The sequence below is a fragment of the Amblyomma mixtum genome, chromosome 2, assembly GCF_055824585.1.
Source record: "Amblyomma mixtum isolate Tamu chromosome 2, ASM5582458v1, whole genome shotgun sequence".
In the NCBI taxonomy this organism is placed as follows: Eukaryota; Metazoa; Arthropoda; class Arachnida; order Ixodida; family Ixodidae; genus Amblyomma; species Amblyomma mixtum.
The window spans coordinates 266144683-266166318 of record NC_143013.1 but is presented as its reverse complement, the minus strand read 5'-3'; the positions used below and the strand labels follow the sequence as shown (position 1 = coordinate 266166318).

Genomic DNA, 21636 nt, shown 5'->3' with positions numbered 1-21636 from the left:
AATGGGATTGCTCCAACACGAAAGTTTCCGACGCCTAAACAAACCTGGGCGTATTGAACAAAGAAAACTTGTTCATTGGTCAGCCCCAGGCCAGGTAGACGCGGCTCTTGCCCGTGCTTTGCGGCCCAGCTCTTGTACGCCTGCAGTACAAAGGAAACAAAAGTAAATCATTTTAATACGCAATAAAGCATGCAGCAGCAATATTACAAGTAGCAACTTTACTAGCGGCATTTGTTGTACAGAGCAGCGCCCTTGTCGAGAAAATGAAACGCCACCGCGGGCAACATGACTAGTCCTGCTACCGAGGGCCTGTTGCCGGCAAAGCAGAGAAATTACTTCATTGCTGCTATAGTACTATCAGGGATCACCACGCTTAACCTTCTGAACTTTGTTTTTATTTTATTTTTTGAGTGATGGACAGCGCAGCGGGCTATGGCAAACATCTCGAATAATAAAAAAAAGTATGGAAAGCAAAATGATGGGTGTAACTTTGAGAGATAGGAAAGAGCGGAATGGATCAGGGAACATATGCGTGTACCAAGAATAAGAAATAGGCATGGGCAGGGCATGTAATGCGAGGCAAGATAACCGATAGTCCCTTAAGGCATTGGAGTGGATTCCAAGAGAAGGCAAGTGTAACAGGCGGCGTCAGAGAGTCAGGTTGTGAAAATTTGCGGGGGACAAACTGGCCGCAGTTGGCACAGGACAGGGTTAATTGAAGGGGCATGGAAGATTTGTTTGTCCAGCAGGTGACGTAGTTACGCTCATGATGATGATGATGATGATGATGATGATGATGATGGGATCGAAAGATGTTACACTGACACGTGTGTTTCAACAGGGCCAGCGTCTCTGCATAAGAGAGACTGGACCGTTTCGCGACGGTTCAGTCTCCGCTCGAGTGCACCTGTGCACAGGATAAGCGTAGGTGCAGAGCAACGGTGGATCGACAGGTGCGCATACAGGTGCACCTGAGTTGACGTACGAAGTGACGGGCAGACAAAATGAGAGGACACGGGAGAGTCCATGTGTAACTGTATAATGCATTTCATGAATGCCTGAGAAACGCCCGCAACCTGAGCGGCCGTAGTGACTGGTCCTTCCTGAAATCGAGTGCTTTCTCTCAGCGTGCTTCGCTCGCGTTTGTGTTTTTCCTCTAATCATATATAGTATCTTGTAAATCAGACAATCACTCAGAAATTTTTTGGTATATTGAAGCGAAAGATTCATTACGGGACCTCAGGCTTCAGTCGCGGACCGTGTAAATTTGAGCTTCAGCTGAGTTGGAGGTCAAACCATCAAAAAGAGAAAGAGAAATTGATTCAATATCCATGAATGGGAGTCGAACCCGCGGCTGCGCGAACAAATCTCTTTTAAGGGCCACTCAGCGAGACCACCAGGCTAGAAAACACGCCTCGTGTTAAACTGCACCACACACTCGCGCTGTGCATTGGAGAACGCCGTCTTCGTCAACTTCCATCTGCTCCGTCCCGCGGCACTGACTGCTCACCGTCGTCTTCTACGCAGCACAAATCCGTGCTTTCGCTCCGATTGGAATGTATTAAAAATTCTGTGTAGTTTTTATTCCTATGGTTTCGCGTGCTAACATGAAGACAGACACAATTAAGGCAAAGGATTAGGGAAGGGGACCATGCCGCTGACTTCCACCAGAAGAAGCATACGCTTGCGTAAAAAGCGAGAGAAGGGAAAGGGTGCAGTAAGAGAGAGAAGGAGGGACTCGCAACGAGAGCAGAAAAGAACAGGTCGGATCGCGCTCATCGCTGGAGCGAGTTATGGAGACTCACGTAGTATGCTTGCTTTACTGCCGTCGAGTCACAGATGTTCTCTTCCAACGTCATGTTGCCGTTCACCTGTTCAGAAACAAACAATGGTCGCGGCGTTTCAAGAAAGGCGCAAAAAGGAGCAAACCGCGCTAGTAGATTTGCTGTTATCGGATACCGATAACCTAATTTCTAACTGACCCCTAAAAACAAATCGGCGAACGGCGCTTAAATTGGCAAGAATTTCTAAAGTCGTACAAGTGGGGAACTGAAAGTTTATACACCGCTCAACTGTCACCCAGCTGAAACCACTCCAAAACTTGACAAGTTTTAGTGATAATGCCGCATATGAATCGTACTCCTTCTAAAAATTCGATATTTTTTTCTTAAAGGTGCCGCCTGGCATTTTTTTCTTTGGAAGTATTTCTGCATGTTTTACATTTGTGGTTGGTGGAGCAACTTACAAGTGAAGCTGCTGACGTTAGAGAGCGAAACAAAGATATAACAGTGCGAAGATACATTAATCAGTGTCTGTTCTGGTGCTTTCATCTAGTTCGGGAATAGCGAACGCTTCATGAACACCTTGCCAAGCGTTTTAATGTGGGTATGAGACAAACCTAAAAGAAAGCAGAGAGGAGGACGCAGAGGTACACGGAATTATGGCCACCATATTATTTCTTGCATACTTCCTAATCTCATTTTTTTTTCTTTTTCATTTGCTGATGTTTTGCCAAAGACTGCGCCCAGCGATTCATATTGGCCTACAAAATCTATCCGTAAATATTAACGCAGATAAACATTTGGCAGTCATGGTCAGTGCGAGAGTGTACACTCTAAACACGAATACGCTTACATGGGTGTAAAAAGGGAGCAAGCTGTTCTCTAGCACACTCCCTTTTATAGAACACAGTGTGTTCTATAAAGGGACAACTTTACTCCCTTTTTACTCCTTTCTGTTTAGAGTGTAGGATGGAGCTCTTGCATTGCTTTCGGCCACAGAATACAGAGTCCACACTTTGCCACTACACAAAGACTCACGTAGAGGCCGGAGTCCCAAAGGGGGAACTGCGAAAACTGGTCCACGAAGCAGCTCGCGCGTTGCCGCAGCTGCTCCAATGCGTCGTCGGGCCACCAGTTGCTGAAGTTTCCGTGCTTGTCGAACTTCTTGCCTGCGTCATTCCGGGACATTCCGCTTATTATAACCGTACGCCCGCCGCTTTAAAGACAGCACCTTCGCTCCTCTGGCTGCACCTTCTACTTTGTTGAAACACCTGTGAGCTGCGAATGCGTCACTCGGGCCACAATGGCAAATGCAGGCAGTTCACCAAAGACCCCGAGTCACCAGCATCCTAGCTCTGTAAACGCTAAATACGCTGTTTCAGACTTCTACGCGCAGATCTCGTCAGACATTCCTTACTGATCTTTACGTACCCTCCGGGCAGTTCATTGAAGAGTGAAACATGATAAGCTGCATTTTAAACATATTCTATATATCTGAAAGGTGATAATGATAGAGATGACGTATAGGCCAGTCCGTTTGCAACGGATGTACAGCCTTTGTCAAAAGTTTGGAGCCCAAGGGGTTTTGTTTTGAGCCATGCTGTGTCGTTCTTAATGGATCTCTAGCGCTCCATGTTTCCTGGACATGAGAAGATTTCTGGTACTGCCTCCTGCAATAGGTAGGACTTCCATGAATGCTCCTGGTGTCCCAGCATAAAGCTTGGAAGTAAACCCCCTGGGCTATAAACGTTTGACAAAGACTGTACATGCGCGACCATCGGTTGCAGAGGGTGCAGCATAAGATTTCTGTGCCTTCCGGAGCCTTTTTTAAACAAAACACGCTAGAAGGGCACTGATGGGTTCCAAGAACAAGTAGTGACTTCTTTCGGCAGCGTTTTGTGCCCCTTGTTGAGTCCTTGCCACTGTGGTGCCCGATGAAGGAGTAAAAGCAAGTTTGGGGCAATAGTATACGCGAGAAAAGAAAGTTCTTAGGGAAAACGGGTATCCTGCTTCCGATACCATGCATGTTTCGTACCACGAAAGTTCATAATCTCGAGTCAACAAGACTGACGTGAGCAGACCGAAAATGGTCACTTTGCGGTACACGATTTCGCGAAGCAATTGTTGTCCAGACAGCAATTAAAATTATTCGTTACGACTTTTGAGCTTCAGAGACATGCGATTTTGAAAATGAATAACTTTACTCACGATAGCAGACCGGCACGAGGGCACGCACAGCCTACATGAAGGCATGCAAGGAACGTAGAAAGCGAACCATGCTTACCAAAACCAGCAAAGCCATGCGTAATCTCGTGTCCGATGACGACGCCTATGGTGCCAAAGTTCAGGTACCTGTAATAACATGGCACGAAACACATGGACTAAATGTCAAGCGCTAAAAAAGAATTTAATAATGAGAGAATAGCCAACCACTAGTCTGCTCTAGACCTCTATAGGAGCTCAGCTTAAACTTTAATGCTTATGTAAACGACTGACAGTTGTGCTGACCAAAAAACGGTGAAAACGAACGGATGAATGCAAATAATTCTCACTCACTGCGGTCTGTCGAGGATGAGCATGGGGGAACGCAAGATCCCAGCTGGGTAAACTGCAAGCATATGGGGAAAATATGAGTTATACACTTACATCTGCCCACACCATGCACGAAGTAAATCTTTTGTGATAACGTCCCGGCAATTCATCAATCATGCTCGATGTAGGGTCGAACAGTAAGACCATATGAAGCATTGATTCATTCAGAGGGTAAACGAGAAACGCGAATTTGCCATGAGATTGCCGTGTGTAGGGTCGAACTGGAATACTATCTGAAACATTGATTTATGCAGAAAGTAAACGTAAAAACGCCACTTTGTCATGAGAGTGCCGTGTTTGCTGAGCATTTCGCACTTATTGGCACTGTGCAGTGGCTTTTGAGAATGCCACTTGATGTTAATTAACCCAGTAGTACTGTTTTATTTTCCCTATAGGCGTACTTTACCATAGTGTCTTCGAACTGTAATGAAAAAGAACAACATGGGAAGAAGAAGAATAGGTGTATATTGATCGTACTCACTAGCGTAGTTGCCTCGGATGTCATAGAACGCGTTTACGATCAGGGGATTTGTCGCCCACTCCCTATGAGGGGAAAAAAGAACAACAGTGAGAGCGAATGAAAAAATAATCGCACGCAATGACAGTGAGAAGAATTTGATTCACCTATTTCTCTCGGCAATATAATATCTCTCTGGCTCTTTCTGGCAATGTTGATGTTTGTCCATCCCCCCAAAAAGGCATTAATGGCTAAGACAATTGAATTTTAAAAGATTCCTGTCACTCGATTCGAACTCGTGAAGCCTACATCGAAAAGAACTGCTGATTGCCGTTTTGAGGTGAATGGGGGCCTCTGAGATCCGGGTCGAAAAATTCAATGTCGACGCCTGCAGTTTATTTGCAAAATCGGCCGGGGATGGCGGCACCTGCGCTCCGTTTGTTTGTCTTTTCTAGGTTACAAAAACTTCGTTTTTGGTTAGATTAAAGGTGCACTGAAGAGGAATCTGAACTTGTCTTTTTGCCGCGGGAACTCGATCTACACGTTCCAAGCTTTCTTAGAAACTGCGATTCACTGCCCTGTGTGGCCGATTTCCCCAATTAAATCGAATTAACGTCCGGCTCCCGCCTTTTTTTTTTAATTCTGCCTCGTACGGTGGGCGGAGTCGACCAACGCGTGGAGCGCCTTTCACCCAGTCCCGTGGCGGCTTGCCGCTCTGCCATCGGCGGAGTAATACGTAGTAGTCCGTAGTAGCAAATAGCCCGCGCGTATTTTTATTTCTTCGGGCTTATTTTGCGGCTATACTATCTGCGAATGAAACTATTTATTCATAGAAACCTAAAAAACAAAATAAAGCGAAAGAAAAGCCTCCACGGGACTGGCTGAAAGGCGCTCCACGCGTTAGTCGACTCCGCCCACCGTACGAGGCAGAATTTAAAAAAAAAAGGCGGGAGCCGGACGTTAATTCGTTTTAATTGGGGAAATCGGCCACACAGGGCAATAAGTCACTGTTTCTAAGAATGCTAGGAACGTGTGGATCGAGTTTCCGCGGCAAAAAGACGTGTTCAGAATCCTCTTCAGTGCACCTTTAATGTGTTATTGGAAGGCGCGACGCCCTGTTAATACAGGCCAACTTATATTTCTCGCCAGTGTCCATTTTAACACCGAAAACACAACTTTGAAGTTATTTAGGAACATAAGCTGAAGGCACGTGGCAGTTTTTAACAATACAGTGCGAATAATATCTAGCAAGAGCTTACTTTTCTTTGTCGACAGGCTTCGTAATCTTGGAGAAGTCTCTGGCAAACTCAAAGCGTCGCACCTTGAGAATGTTCACGAGAAAGTGGTCGTCGTCTATTTCAAGCTGCAAATGAAAACAAAAGTCGGTTAACGTAACATAAATGCGCATGAACATTACATTGCAAAGCAGCATCAGTCAATATGTGTGTGTCCTCCTAATACGAACGTGGTTTTTTGCGCAGTTGCTATGACTGAAACTGTGCGTTGTTTGCCTGCGTTTAGAGGTTACGCTACACTGACGTGTAACCCTCGAGTGGATTAACGTCTTGGCTATAGAATGAGATAAGCAGCAGCGCCGACTCGAAAGCGCCTTAATGCATTTGACACACGCCGATAATGCTACGCTGCGTCACGCGATCAGCGTTTCTCAGTGCTCTTACACTGTCATGTTAGCTCGCCTCACGTCTTTGAGCCCACTTTCCTGTCTTTTATTACCCTCTTCTCAGACGCAGCAGAGACAGCTGAAGACCCCGTTTCAGTTGGTTCCAGTGACTTTAGAGAGAGCTAAGTCGAAGCGCCGCCTGTCGACCCTTTTGCAAAACGAAACGCAGCGGAGAGTGGTGGTCGGGGAGGAAGCGACGTTCTGCGCCCAATCCACACCTTTAGTGAATTGCAAAGAGTCATGGGAGGTTTTGCTACGCAGCCAGGACCTCTAAGAACAAAAAGAGATCATCAGATATGCCTTCGAAGCCGCCCGGTCCCAGGGGATCTCGGCCGTCTGACAAGGACGGGATGGCGAGGCCGCCGTCCTGATTATCTGATGTAATAAAGTTTGTCTAAGCCTAACGTTCTACCGACCCGTTGAATAAGTCGTGCCGCCCTCTATCGGATGTGCAACGAAACTCCATCCCTATGAAGCCCCAGTCGATTCACTTGCAGCGTCTGCTCTCCTGTCTGTTTCGCTCCGTGGTCTTGTCATTGCGGTGTGAGTCTTTTCTGCAACAAGCTGTTTCCACCCGTGCTATGGGAAGCTACTTTTATAGTTTGTGGCAACTTTTAAAAAGGTCAGTATCTTAGAAGCGCCATCTTCATACCAAATGCAGTAACAGCAATTTGCATTCAAATGTGAACACTGTCTCCATACCTATGCGTCCACACCGATGAACTCTCTGAGAAAATGGCTGCTAACAAAAAGCACTTAATTACAGTACACCGGGAAGACACTCTGATGCCTTTACAGAGCCGCGAGTTTGTTTAGCCAAGTGACAGAAACAAAATGGCGCTTACGTCATGGTATTCTTTGTCCAACTCAACCGGATCCAGGATGAACTTCGGGAAGCCTACTTTCTGTCCCATGGCGGCCACCTACGAGTAGGAACACGTTCGCAGTTAAAAGGTGTTCTACGTCAGGTATGCTGGAATAAACCATTACGCTCGTTATCTTCGAAACTGAGAAAGGCGTTAAAGAGATCTCGAAAGGTCGCACCTTCTCCCGACATAGCTCCTTGGTCTTCTCGTCGAGAAAATGCTGCCTCGGAAAGGTTTCCACGTAGGTGTTCTTGATCTCGTCGATCAGCAGCCCTACCTGCGCAAAACATGAGGAGTCATAATTGCAGGCGCCTGTAAGGTTCAAAAATGAAAATTTATTGCCAGCACAGTAAAAAGTGATTCACTGAATAATTAATTGATTGATTGATTGACTTACTGACTGACTGACTGACTGACTGACTTATTGATTGATTGATTAATTGATTTAAATACCTTTATTTTTTAGAGCAAGGCGCAAGGCCACTGCGGAGATAAATGAGGAAAGAACGTAAGTCGGACTCGAGGTCCGAATCTGTGTGTTGTCCATTTTGTTATGGCTGGATCCGATCACAAGGGCTTAAGTCGGCACCCCTGCACCGCCCTGATTAGGCCGCTTTGGAGCCAGAGAAGACAGTAAAGACGCAATGACTGTCTTATCTTTAGGTCGAGATCTCAACCGGGAATGATCGGTTGCCAGGAATTGAAAGGCGCGGTATATATCTGTCTCACATCTAGGTGGACACCTCAACCGCGCAGTGAGAGAAGAGAGGAAAGCGGGCGCTAAAGAAGAAAGAGAGAAACAAATGTCATCGTCGAGGGCTCAAGAAAAATTTTAACGACCTGTGCAACAGCCTGATCTAAGAGCCTCAACGACAACGAGTCTAGAAGCACCTATATTATTGTTGCTTTTTTCTGTCTCGCATCACCGTAGGAACCGTTCAGATGCTGAAACCGAAACTTAAAAGAAATTCAATTGTATACTTTTTACCGGGTTTAGGCGAGTTCCACATGACGATTTTTATTTACTGTTGTCTTGCGTATTATTGTAAAGAAATAACGCACAGCCAAAATGTGGTGTCTGTATTTCTTCAAAGATTAGCTGTCGGTCCGTTTAAGTTTCGTTTCAGGCGCTTTTCAGGGAAAGTGTTTCAGGCACTCCTCAGTGTTGATCTCAGCAGTGGCTCTGTGGTGACGCATCTACCTTCACATGCGGGGAATGCTGGGCTTGAATCCCGGTACTCTATGGAATCCGCTCATTCAGTCATCATTCAACTCGTTCCATCTAATTCCTCCTCCAAGCCGTACAAGGGTTCTCGACTCACCTGATTGTCGGTTTGCATGGCGAAGTCCTGTCGGACGAACAGCGCGGCCAGGGGCATGCTGAAGCTGTCGCTGAGCAGGCGCACGCATTCCTTCCAGCGGGACAGGTAGGTGCGCTCCTCGTGGGGCCGGGGGACGCGCCGCCGGAAGTCCAGGTACAGCCGCCGGAAGTGGACATCCAGGTACGGCATGTAGGCCATCACGAACCGCCACGACAGGTAGTTGGCCAACGTCCTGCGCGCGACGCCATTTAGGGCTAGTTAATGCGACGACAGGCCTATATTGCACCGTGCACCGCGACATTCTGCTGCGCTATGTCCCGTGCGCGCTAAAAAGCCACGGGTAATCGGAATGCGCCTTTTTCATAAGATGTGGCGCCTTCTGGGGAGTGGCGAAAATTCGTCTGCTACTGGTTGAAAACAAACGCATGTGGGAGACGCAGACTCGATCTGGTTCCACGAGGACGCCTCCGAAGCAGCCCGTATGTGCTTGACAGCTGCTTCCATCTGTCGCATGCGCCTGTCACTAACATGAACTGCGTATGCGTAGTACAACCCTACTGAAAAAAAGGTCTATGGTGCAATAACCTCATAGAGGCTTCATCATAGAATATCATGCAATTTTTATGATATATCATACAATTTGTATGGTATTCTGTGACATCTCTATGATGACTGTGTGACTTTACAGAAATGTATGACATTTCTATGATAATTTTCTATGATTTGTATGATAAGTATATGATATTTGTATGACAAACTGTATGAGTTTATTGCATCATACAACTTTTTCCAGCAGGGAAGCAGGCGTTTCTTTTTTTTTTTTAAGCAATGGAACTACAGAAGAGGCGCGCCTGCGCAGAGCGGCCCTGTGAAAAAGGCGGATTTAATTCGGATCCTTCATGGGATCCTTCCACTCCGGCGCTTCTTTCTCTCTTTCACTTCCTTCTTGATCCCTTCCCTTATCGCGCGGTTGAGGTGCCCACCGAGAAATGCGATAGTTAAACTGCGCCATTTTGTTTCCTCAAAAACCAATTTTCACGCCGCGGTGGCTCATTGGTCATGGTGCTCGGCTGCTAACCTGGAAGACGCGAGTTCAATTCCGGCCGCTGCGGTCGCATTTCGATTGAGGCGAAATGTTAGAGTCCCATTTACTGTGCAGTCAGTGCACGTTAAGGAACCTCAGGGGGTCTAAATTATCCGGAGCCCTCCACTAAGGTGCCCCTCATATACTGCTTCGGTACGTTAAAGCCCATGAACCAAGCCATCTTTCCCTCTATCCTTATTCCTATGTGTATCCCTCTCTACGCCCCTTTCTTTTCCTTTTGCGTCGTCATTTGGTGCCTCGTAATTAACAGGGTGAGTAAGTTGCCAAAAGCTCAAATGCGCCAGTGAGCCAGTGAATGAGTCAAGGTGCAAGTTATCAAGAGAGCCAACAGTTGAGAGGAAGATTAAATGGATGAATAAATTTTCGAAAGAATGTGAGAAATACATGAACTCTGAATGGGAAAGAAACTAGGTTATCGTTATTTATGGGTCCTTTTCAAACGCTACATGTGCTCAGGATGCAAGGACTCTCGGTTCGATCACGGGATATGAATTCTTAGTCAAACGTCTTCAGGCCATATAGAGGTGCTTTTCAGCTATGTAGTATGTAGCTTATGGCAACCCTGCAGCTATAAATATCTACAAGGGGAGCAGGAACAATTGTCATCACATTTTAAGTCACTTCAAGCTTGAGGGATGCCCTAAGGGCTCCACTATACGCCTCAAAAGCAAACCACATGGCCCGAAGACTTTTGAGCAAAGCTGTATACCCTCTCATCCTCCTCCACCCCCCCCCCCCCCCCCCCCCCCCGTGCAGGGTAGCAAACTAGTTTATTCTCCTGGTTAACCTCCCTGCCTTTCCTTCTTCTTCTCCTCCTCCTTCTCTCCCTGTATAAGCTCACCTGGGACTGGTCCTGTTCAGGAGGTCGAACAGTCGACGCATGTAGTTGCTGTCGTTCTCGATGGTCAAGTTGAGGCTGGACTCGTCGGTATTCTGCAGACCGGCGTAGTCCATCACTCTCCGAAGGAGAGAGGTCCAGTTCAGCTGCGCAACAAACACGGCAAGACGCGGCGTGAGCGACGAAGTCGACATGACCGTCTTTTAGACCGAAAAGACTATACGCACAGCAGTCGTATCTAGCACCAATAAAAAGCAGAAGTGGAAAGTCGGGGGGATTAAGCGCGGAATAAAAACCCCTGCGGCGTCATAATGTATACGTCCAAGAACGTTTGCACAAAACTATGCACCAACTACATGCTGCTTCAACAAGAGCTGAAATCTGTTTAAACAGAACATTTTCATACTTTCCAGCGTCCTCATTATAAAACGTTGCAGAAATTCTGGCACCACTTATCGTCATGTGATTTGAAAAGGTAGTTGTTGCCAGGCCAGTACGCCTTTTCTTTTGTTCTCAGTGTGAAGTACGGCTGGCTATTACAAGGCGTTACCAAAATGGCAGCCACTACGGCTATCTAGAACTTAGAAAGGGTGTAGGTGGGATTGCAGCCTCCGCTTTTGATCTAGAGTGTCAGTATGCTACTATATTGACTCCGTGTGGGAGGACGCGACACAATACGCAATGCTTAGTGCGTTCCAGCCATAGCGTCAGAAGTGCGTCACGGAGCAGCTAAAGCGCCTGAATGCATAGAGGAACCCAGGCCTTGAATGACATAAACTGAGAAGTTTCTGAACACTGCGAAAACAGCTTAGCGCGAACAGACGCAGGGGGTAGTCATTTACGTTAGAATGATAACGATGCCAGCTCTGTGGGTAGTAATGTGTACTCAATAAACTTTATTTGATTTGATTGATTTGATAAAACAGTGCATGCGAGCGTACTGCACCATCAATAGAAAATTTACAAAGGGCAAAGCACTTGTGACATAAACATGTGAATTTTTGCATTATTTTTCATAACATTACCTGATAAAACCTGGTAACCAGCAACGCGAACAACTATAGATGCTCATTTTTCCTCATGATAGTATTATTACACCCTTTAGTGCGAAGCTTTTCTTGTTCACGTACGCAAAGAACGTATCGGTGTCTTCACATGCATGGGACGCAAAAATCAAACACACTGACACTACTCGATAATTTGCGCACAAGGGACTGTTCTAGATAACACTTATCGCAGTTTTCTGAAAGTGGCGCATCCAAACACTCATTCGCACCTCCAACGAATAAACGATCTCTTTAAGTAAGCCGAGCAATGACATGAGAAATTCCGTGCAGAGAAACTTGAAATCCAAAGCGAGTTAAGCGAGAATCAATATAACACAGCTGCTGCTTTTTATAGAGGCGAAGGTAGTGAAATAAAACGCGTAAACAGCGCTGAGGAGGAGGAGGCGAGAAAAGGAGAGAGTGAGAGCGGAGAAAGACATAACTGCGAGCAGCCGTCGGCACCTTCTTGCGGCGGGTCCGAGAGCTTATTTATAGCCTGTCACCCCGTGTGATCAAGTGTCGCCACGAAAAAAAAATAAACAAAAATAAAATGACAGTCACCAAGCGAGGGGGGGGGGGGGGGGGGGGCTGCTCTCGGTGTACAACCCCACCGCGTGCTTAGCGCTCCTTTTTGCACCCTTGGCACATAAGTGCTCCGTTTGCTGCAGTGGCCCTAATTATACGGCGGCTCACCACAGACGCCTGCCTGCTCTCCACTCCATTTCTTCGCTTTCGCTTTGCTCCCCTTACTTGTGCCCCCTCTTAGAAGTGGACCCCTTCCTTCTGACTCGTTCGTTGCTTCGGCATTATTCTTTTTTTATTATTTACGAGGCGAGACGACACCGCACGTCGGCTGACTACTGCAGCCTTTCTTTTCAGCTCTTGCACTGCGCCGACCTTTCACACATTCCTGTTCGCGCGCCTTCTGAGGCGCCGCGCAGTTCGTGTTCTTAACGCGTCCGCGCGTTCGACCTTGTTCTACTTTCTGACGACTCGCGTGCCAGTGGGTCGTCTTCTTCCCTGCAAGGCACGCCCGGAATGAGCAGTTCTCGACAAGATTATTTATCGAGCTATATTTATTCGCTATGGGGTCACTATGCCTCCGAAAGATGTGTGGTAGCTAGGAGACGGCGCCCGCAGGAGCAGGCGCCATTTGCGCACGGAGAAAGGGCAAATACAGGGTGTAGGTATGTATATGGAACTTAATTCGAACCTGCAGGTGGGCTCTAAAAGGATTCGTAGTGCATGGCCTTAGATTAATTTAGACGATCCAGGATTGTTCAATGTCGCTGATATCACACAGCTCACTGGTGGTTTTGCATTTATCCGCATCTGAAATGCAGCCTATAGCGACATCCACCGCCTTTTCCCGGCCCCTGCAAAGGGGCTGAGTAAGACGGAGGAGCGAACTTTAAGGCGCCTGCAGACAGGTACTCTACTCTGTCCTGCAATCTTAAAGCATTACGATCCTAACACGGATGGGCGATGCCCACACTGTGGGGAGACCTGTGATATCTTCCACATGGTGTGGGCATGTACTCAAAATCCCCACCTCCCCCCTTCCCCTACCCCTTCCAGAGAGGCATGGGAGACTGCCCTTCTCAACTGCTCCTCGCTTGAGTCCCAAAGGGCTCTGGTGAAACGGGCTAGAGACGGGGCATTGTCATGCGGTGTCCCGGACTAGGGACGCCGACCATGTAGCGGGGCCACTCTGTGGCTCCCAAACTCTATTTCAGAAATTAAAAGTTTTCACCACCACCACCAAGGCCAGGACTCGATCCCTAGACCTTGGGAAACCGTCGCTGATATGACAATGTACTACTCAGAAAAATCAGACATAATTTACTTTAATAAAAAAGGAGAGGCCCTTACAAAAACCACCTGTATGCAATGCAAGGTTTAGCGAAAGTCAACGCCAGAAGGTTGTGCGCGGGGTGGAGCCGGCAAGTGTTATAGCGAGTGCCACTAACAGTTACCAGTGCTTTAGGTCTCTGAACCCCCCATTCACAGCAGCGCCGCACACTAACTTTTTATTTGCCTGTATGTAGGGCCCTGGACTAATTGTGTTATGTTGTGCTGTATTATGTTATGTTACGCTGCATTGTGTTATGTGCTATGTTATGTTATGTTATGTTATGTTATGTTATGTTATGTTATGTTATGTTATGTTATGTTATGTTATGTTATGTTATGCTGTGTTGTGCTGTGTTGTGCTATGCTATGTTATGTTCCGGACTAATTGTGTTATGTTGTGCTGCATTATATTATGTTTCGTTATGTTACGCTGTGTTATGTTCAATTTTATGTTATGTTATGCCAAGCTATATTTATGTTATGCTGTGTTTGGTTGTGCTATGCTATGTTATGCTATGCTATGTAATGATATGTTATGTTATGTACCGTTACGTTACGTTATGTTATGTTATGTTATGTTATATGCATGCATCATGCATATGCATGTTATGCGCATTGCTTGATACATGTATGCACTCGTGCGCACTGAACTTTTCGTCGACCCAGCTGCAGGACACTGGACTTCTTCAGTAATTTAAACATTCTTGCGTTTATGTGTACTCGCCCCACGTCACATATATTTTATTCATTTTTTACTTAATTTCTTTAACTGTTTTCATCACTCTTTCATTACCGCCTTTCGCTTGTCCATTCGCATTTCAAATACTGTGATACTCTCCGTCTCGTCCATGCGCAATCTTGTACAAGTTTGTTTTAACAACTAAAGCCATGGATAACTTTTGGTCTGTATCGCAGCTGCGAGTGTGTGACTGCATGACATTCTTAGCAGCACCAGCGTAGCACAACCTAAGACGGGTCGTAAGTGCTGCTAGCCGCTTTATTTGAATTGTCAACGACCAAGTTATATGCGTGTTTAACGCTGCTTTCGTTTACTTTCCTTCTTTCACTTTAGTGGCGTTCTCGGCTGCCTTCTCCTGCTCTCAAGCGGTCACGTAAAGCAGCCGTTCTCGAACAATGGAACGTTTCTGTGCTCCGGTGTCAAACAAATACTGCGTTTCACGTTTTGAGGAGTCTTGATGGCTTTTAAGCCATCAAGCACCATCAACCGCAGCAGCACTGTACGGTAGCCGAAGCAGTGTTCGAGCAGGGTGATCGTGCCAGGCATGAAGGGTGACTAATGAGAATTATAATTATTAAAGCCCTTTCTCCTTTGTGTCGGTGCGGCACGAGTCGCCACGTGTCCTTCTGTGGTTTCACTACCAATACCCATAAAGCACCGTCACGTGTTATCAGTGCGACGACCTGCACTATTCCGAGTGGAGCGCTCTATCCTTATGACTTTATTCTGGTCACAATCTCTAGGAAGGGGGGTTAATATATGCATATACACGTTAGAAACACTGCCTGCATCCTCTGCGGCGACGGTGAAGTGGTTAAAGACGTCATCCGATCAAACTAACGTTCCGTGTTCCAATCCAGCACGGGACACTCAGGAATTTTTTCAGCGACAGCTGTTAAAAGAACGTTTCCCGGCTTCGCAGCTTCAGCGTTGTCGGCGCCGTCGACGTAACACCGCGCCACGCTGGCTCGTCAGCGTGCAGAGGCGTCGCGGATGACATCACTGCAACGGGTCACGCTGACTGGCCCGATCGCAGTGACGTAACGCGCATTCTACAAGAATAGAAATAACGGCTAAACGACGTTACAGCTATCATTGGATCTCCCTTATACAGTATAAACCATACTGTTGCTGTTTTTTTTTTCTTTTAGTATATGGGTACGACCACTTTTCGGACAGAAATTCAAATTGACGCCGCAATGGCTCAGTGGTTAGGTGCTCACTACTGACCCCGAAAGACGAGGGTTCGATCCCGGCCTCGGCGGTCGAATTTCGATGGAGCCGAAATTCTAGAGGCCCGCGTACTGTGCGATGTCAGTGCACGTTAAAGAACCCCAGATGGTAGAAATTCCCGGAACCCTTCACTACGGCGTCCCTCATAGCCTGAGTCGCTTTGGGACGTTAAATCCCCATAAACCAAACCATAAACCAAACAAAGTTCGAATCAGTTTCGGTGCATTTTCCCCCGAATCAGAGGAGGATGTCGGACTCAGTTCGTCGAAAATTTGAGCTGAAAGCGTTCTGTGCTAAAGAAAAACATTCCTCAAGGTTGAATTGAGGTCTACAAAGGACCGGCTTCACCGCAGAAGAGAGATGGCAATAGAAGATCGACCGAGGAGCAGGTTAGCGTCGGCGTTCTTCACGCCCTGCACCGTCTGCTGATATATTGAGCCAGGCGACGCGAGCAGTACTTGACGGAGAGCCATTGGCGCGACGGCAGCGGTCCGGAACAGGTCGCTTAATTGGACCTTCCCGTGCTCAGGGCCGTGTGGTGTGACAACCTCCGGTGAACGCGCAGCGAGCAGCGAAGCGACAGGTCGTTAGTACCGAGCCAAAATGGCTTCGGGCGCGAAAGGCAGAGGGAAGGAAAGGAAAGCGCCGATCGGGCTGCTGTTAGCGCGAGGGACCCCGTAATCAATCTCTTCATTTCTTCCCTTCTCTTTCCCCCGTCACCCCCTCCCCCCTCTCTCTCTCTCTTCCTCCTCGCTTCCCCCACGGGACGGATCGACGGTTGTCGGGTCGATCGCTGCGGGAGCTGCTCTTTTGCCGGAGGGGGCCCCGTTTTCTCTGCGTTCGGCCGTTACACGATTCTCGCTTTCGCGACCCGTGTACTTGGTGTTTGCCGAGGGGAAAGGAAGGGGAGAGAGAAGGCTGCGTGCGCGCCCCGTACACTTCCTGTTCTTCTTTTTCTTTTTTTGGTGCGTGGTTCACTCGCAAACTCCATTTCCCCTTTGGGGACGCCCGCGCGTCCCAGTTCTGTTTATCCCTCGCTTCGCTTTCATTGCGTGCTTACAGCAATTAGCGCTTTGCCCCGTCGCCGAGAGCAACTTGTTGCCTTTTCCCAAATAAAGAAAGAAGAAAAGAAAGTTTGCGATGAGAAGGAAAAGGGTTTTCGCCGCGCAAGCACCCCGGGGGAGTCGTTTGGATGAAGATATCGCGCAGCCGACTTCCGGTACCGCCGTCCCCTTCGGATTAATGCTTCCTTCTATTTCGAGTTTTTTTTTTTGCTTTTTTTGTTCCTCCCTAGAGCAACTCCACGGTGGACGTCCGGATACCGCAAAATATACGGAGGAAAATCTAGAGCTAGAAAACGCAGAGGCTAACAGAGTTCGTAGCGGGGGCCCAAAGCGTTATCGCTCGCTCTGAGCGATAGCAGCGGAGTTTGGACAGCAAGTCCCATTCGTCACGCCGTGGGGTGCGATTGACGAAGAGGGCGGCCAGTTTAAGAAACGCGAAGTGGAAGCCGCGTCGAAGCCGCGGTCAAGGTTGCCGGCTGTGAGGAATGAATGTCGCCCGAGTTCGCATCAGAGCGTCGGTTTTCTAGAAGTAAAGCAAGGGAACAGAACAAGCTCAGAGGAGGAGAAAAGAAAAATGGGAAGATACGTAGGTAATAAATCATACTATAATGTGAACAAATGATCTCCTAGATGCCCACGAGATAAATGAATTATGTCGAACTATAATAACACGTCGATGTCGGCCACCCGATGATTTAAACTACGCACCATGCGTACGACAATAACAGACGGACACCAGCGCCACCCACGACAATATATATACACGTACACATGCATGTCCCGGTGTGCCAGTTAAGTCATTCCTCGACATTCCTGACTGGTGCCTCCATCGAATGTGAGCCATCTGAATTGCATAGGTCTGCTCAAGACATTGACATAGAGTAATACGGCTAGTCATCATCATTAGCGGGACTACGCTCACTGCAGGGAACAGGCCTCTCCTATGTCTCTCCAATTAACACTGTCCTATGCCAGTTGCGGCCACTGTATCCCCGCAAACTTCTTAATCTCATCCGCCCACCTAACATTCAGCCGCCCTCTGCTACACTCGCCTTCTCTTGGAATCCACTCCGTCACCCTCAAGGACCAGCAGTTATCTTGCCTTCGCGTTATGAATGACGGTAGTTCATTCATACTGAGCTTGTCGAAAGGTACCAGACCGCTAATAAGCATGATTTTCCTTCTCCTAGCATGACGTTCAGAGACATTTAATTGATTGAGTTTATGAGTTTACGGTGGTTTAATTAACGTCCCCATGCGACTCAGGCTACGAGGGACGCCGTAGTGAAGGGCTCCCGAAATTTCGACCACCTGGGGTTCTTTAACGTGCACTGACATCGCACAATACACGAGCCTCCAGAATTTCGCCTCCATCGAAATTCGACCACCGCGGCCATTTCATTCATGGATTTCGTCTATAAATTAACTGACTGACTATATATTCGATATTGATTGATTGTATTATTTATTTATTGATTGATTGATTGATTGATTGATTGATTGATTGATTGATTGATTGATTGATTGATTGATTGATTGATTGATTGATTGATTGATTGATTGATTGAATTTTTTTTCGGGGACATCCTTTGAGAAAGTTACTGATGATGGTTTAAAGTTAGTTGTCACATGTTGTACGCTTTGCCTTGTATTGGTTTCATAGACTTCGTCAAGCTGCCTTAGCAGCTTTTATCCAGGACACCATCCAGAAATGTCTGGTGAATAAACTGAATTGAAATTGAAATTATAGAGCGGCTCCTACCTCCGGTGCCATGTCGTGCAGTTCGGTGAGCGTGACGCTGATCATGGCCGAGTCGTAGCTCCCAGACGAGTCGTTTGCCGCGCTACCATTGGAGCCCCCTGCTCCAGACCCCGGTCCGTCGAAGTCGCTTGAGTGGGAGACCTGCAGGCAACAATATTTCTCTCTAGTCAACGAGGGTAGCACAGTGGAGAACAAAGCTAAAGGCTGAGCTAACCCAAAGTTTGTGCTAACGTAGCAAACCGGCTACATTGAGGCAGAGCTTACCCCCTAAAAACGTTGTTAAAAATGTTCATACGGTGCTGCTTTTTCCAATACTCTTGCGTTGTTTCCGACGGCTTAAGTGAGGCTAGCGACTATGTCGGCTAGGTATAGAAATCAAATTTCAAGCCTTATTGATTTTCGGACCACCGTGAAGAAAAAAATAAGCACCGCCCACCCACCCGAGCTCCGGGCAATAAAATGTTGATGATTTCTCATCCGCTGCGACTTTTTGTAGCAAGACGACTTCCTGCAAAATCAGCTGGCCTTATCTGGACCGCGAGACAAGAGGCATCTTGACGTCGCAATGGGGACCCAATCACGACTCTCCCGCAAGACTCTAGCTGGTCTCGTGACATGCACTTGTGCAGAAGAAACCTGCCAGCAGCTTGCCTAATCATTAGGGTCCGCGTCTCTGTATTAGGTCTGAAACGATCTGTAAGCGCGCTCACACTTGCGGGAAAATGAGCAACGCAGAACGCTTTGCGCGCGCCGCTTCCAAGCACAAACCGGTTTTTCTCCCGCAGACTGGCTTTGCCGTTTCGCAGACCTATCAGTGCCGGGGCTGTTCATAAGCTGTTCATTTTTTGTTGCTCATTTCGCGTCCATTCTGTCTTCTGTCAGTGGTCATTCAGATAAACCCACTACTTTCAAGCGTCTGTGGCAAGTGACCCGGCCACGGGCGACCGGTCCTCTCCATTGGCTGCATATCGCAGCCCACCGTATGTATTATCCATGTATTTTTTTACGACCTCGAAAAGTTTGTTACCTTTGGCACTGTGGCTTGATACGGTTTGGCTACATCGCGCCAAAATACATGCGCTTCCGAGAAGCTTGCAGGCAAAGCAACCCTTCTGCTTTTCTAATCAATTAGCTTTAAGCGGTGACATTTTCAGTAATATTAAAAAAAAAGTGATCAACACCACAAAATAAATAAATTAATTAAATATCCCTTGTGTCCCTTGGTTTCTGTGCCTGTTGGCTTCTCTCACATATTTATAACGAGCCCCTCATTCCCCTTCTCTTGTTTGCTTCCAGTGCACGTAACTCACCGAAATAGCCCAAATTTGTTGGGCTTAGCGCCGAGGGCAACTGCTTTTTCGAAATTGTAAAAACTGGCATGGATATCACTTACGGTGGGTTACACGCCTGTCATAAATAAGGAGACTAACAATAATAGCTAAAAAGTTCACTATTAAGTATTAGTTAACCAGTCTGCTGTTTAAAAGAAAAATACAGCGCGAACAGAGACGACGGACGACGAAAAGGTACACAACACAAGCGCTGCCTCGACAGCGCTTGTGTTGTGCACCTTTTCGTCGTCCGTCGTCTCTGTTCGCGCTGTATTTTTCTTTTAAAATGAACGTAACCCAACTATTTGAGAAAGAAATGGTAATAGCGCTGCAATAAGACGTACACAAGAAAGACTGACACAGGACATGTCAGTCTTTCTTGTGTACGTCTTATTGCAGCGCTATTACCATTTATTTCTCAAATAATGCACCATCTAGCCCAAATTGACGTTCTTCTGTAACCCAACTAGCCGAACTTTCCATCCTACTACAATCAGTCTGCTAGTTAGCACGTCTTAGCTGTATTCTGATGCGCTACACCGCTGACAGTTCTCTGCCGAAAAAGCGCTCATATAACTAAAAAACTAAACTGCAGAACGCCTAAACTTTCTAAACTGCAGAACGCCTTAGCTGAAACACTCGGTATATCTGCCACATGGTCGACGTAGAGCAAGCGGTTCAATTCCAGCTTGTGTTCTTTGTGTGTCTCTACTTACGTTGGCAAACTGAATTTCGAATTCGACGACTTCTTCCATGTCTTGCTCAGGGTCCTTGGCTCCCAGCAGCCTGGCCGTCTGCACCATGGTGTCCCTGTAGAGGCGAAGAGCCTCGCGACACCGGACGTCCGTCTCGTTGAGGTAGAACTCGCTCCGTAGAACGGGGGACCCGCTGAAGATCTGCGGGAACGATGCGAAGATTTCCCCAAGTGACAGACAGCTGTAGAAGCGAGGCAACTAATAACCAGCACCGAAAAATAGTGCTACCATTAAGGCAGCAGAAGTTTTATAATATATTCTAAGGAGCTTTCGTTTCGCTCTCAAGCCAGGTCTCGACTGCTGAAGCTATGCTGGTTTATGGCTCTTGCTTACTCCCCACTGCCCCGCCGCGGTGGCTCAGTGGTTACGGCGCTCGGCTGCTGACCCGAAATACGCGGGATCGATCGCGGCCGCGGCGGCCGAATTTCGATGAAGACAAAATTCTAGATGCCCGTGTACAGTGCGATGTCAGTGCACGTTAAAGAACCCCAGGTGGTCGAAATTTCCGGAGCCCTTCACAACGGCGTCCCTCATAGCCTGAGTTGCTTTTGGACGTTAAACTCGAATAAACCAATAAACTCCTCCCTGCGGCGTTTGTTTGTTTGTTCGGGTGCGCGAATAGTATTTTTATCAAACAGAATGGAATACACATCGAATATTTGTACTAATACATGACACTTGTTCGCAAATTTGTTAAAAACGAGCAGTCGTTCGAAACACTATCACTCCATCGCTATCATCACCATCAAACCCATAGAGTTTCTTACTATTACCTAGAGGGAAAGCTGGCGGCGCTGCACTTCAGCCACCATGGACGCTCAAAGCATCATGGGGCGGTGAGCTACTTGTTGCGGGGCAGTCGTATTTTTTTGGAAACACGGAGTGGCGCTACTAAGATGTTTCATTTCGAAAACGCTGTTCGTGTGTGCGCAGACAACTTTCGCGCGAACGCAGGGTGCAAAAGCCATAGTAGTGAAAACGCAACGACACACGACGCCATACAAAGGTTTTACTCTTTTGAAATACCATTAAAAAACCTCTCGAGGGATCTGCATGCAAACTCCCATAGACGGGTTGCCAGCTTGCCCTCTAGGTAATAGTAAGAAACTCTATGATCAAACCATTACATAACGCCACAGTAAAAAGACGGAGCAGGCCTGATACAGTTAGCTGTTCTCGCTGTGTTCAAAGACGACGTGCCACAGTCTGC

General features: G+C 47.2%; 1 protein-coding gene across 1 annotated transcript in view; it reads right to left on the bottom strand.

The window, feature by feature from the left end:
• LOC149363875 (neprilysin-1-like) overlaps window positions 1-21636 on the bottom strand; it is a 66604-nt gene that overhangs the window by 4444 nt on the left and 40524 nt on the right. The window contains exons 7-19 of the mRNA XM_089573857.1: window positions 20388-20567; window positions 18341-18481; window positions 10646-10788; window positions 8700-8931; window positions 7556-7654; window positions 7357-7434; window positions 6090-6193; window positions 4855-4916; window positions 4338-4389; window positions 4066-4133; window positions 2820-2950; window positions 1806-1871; window positions 45-140 (exon numbers count right to left, since the gene is read on the bottom strand). Of these exons, the coding sequence (XP_089429983.1) occupies window positions 45-140; window positions 1806-1871; window positions 2820-2950; window positions 4066-4133; window positions 4338-4389; window positions 4855-4916; window positions 6090-6193; window positions 7357-7434; window positions 7556-7654; window positions 8700-8931; window positions 10646-10788; window positions 18341-18481; window positions 20388-20567 (1452 nt within the window). The remainder of the gene's footprint in view (window positions 1-44; window positions 141-1805; window positions 1872-2819; window positions 2951-4065; window positions 4134-4337; window positions 4390-4854; window positions 4917-6089; window positions 6194-7356; window positions 7435-7555; window positions 7655-8699; window positions 8932-10645; window positions 10789-18340; window positions 18482-20387; window positions 20568-21636) is intronic.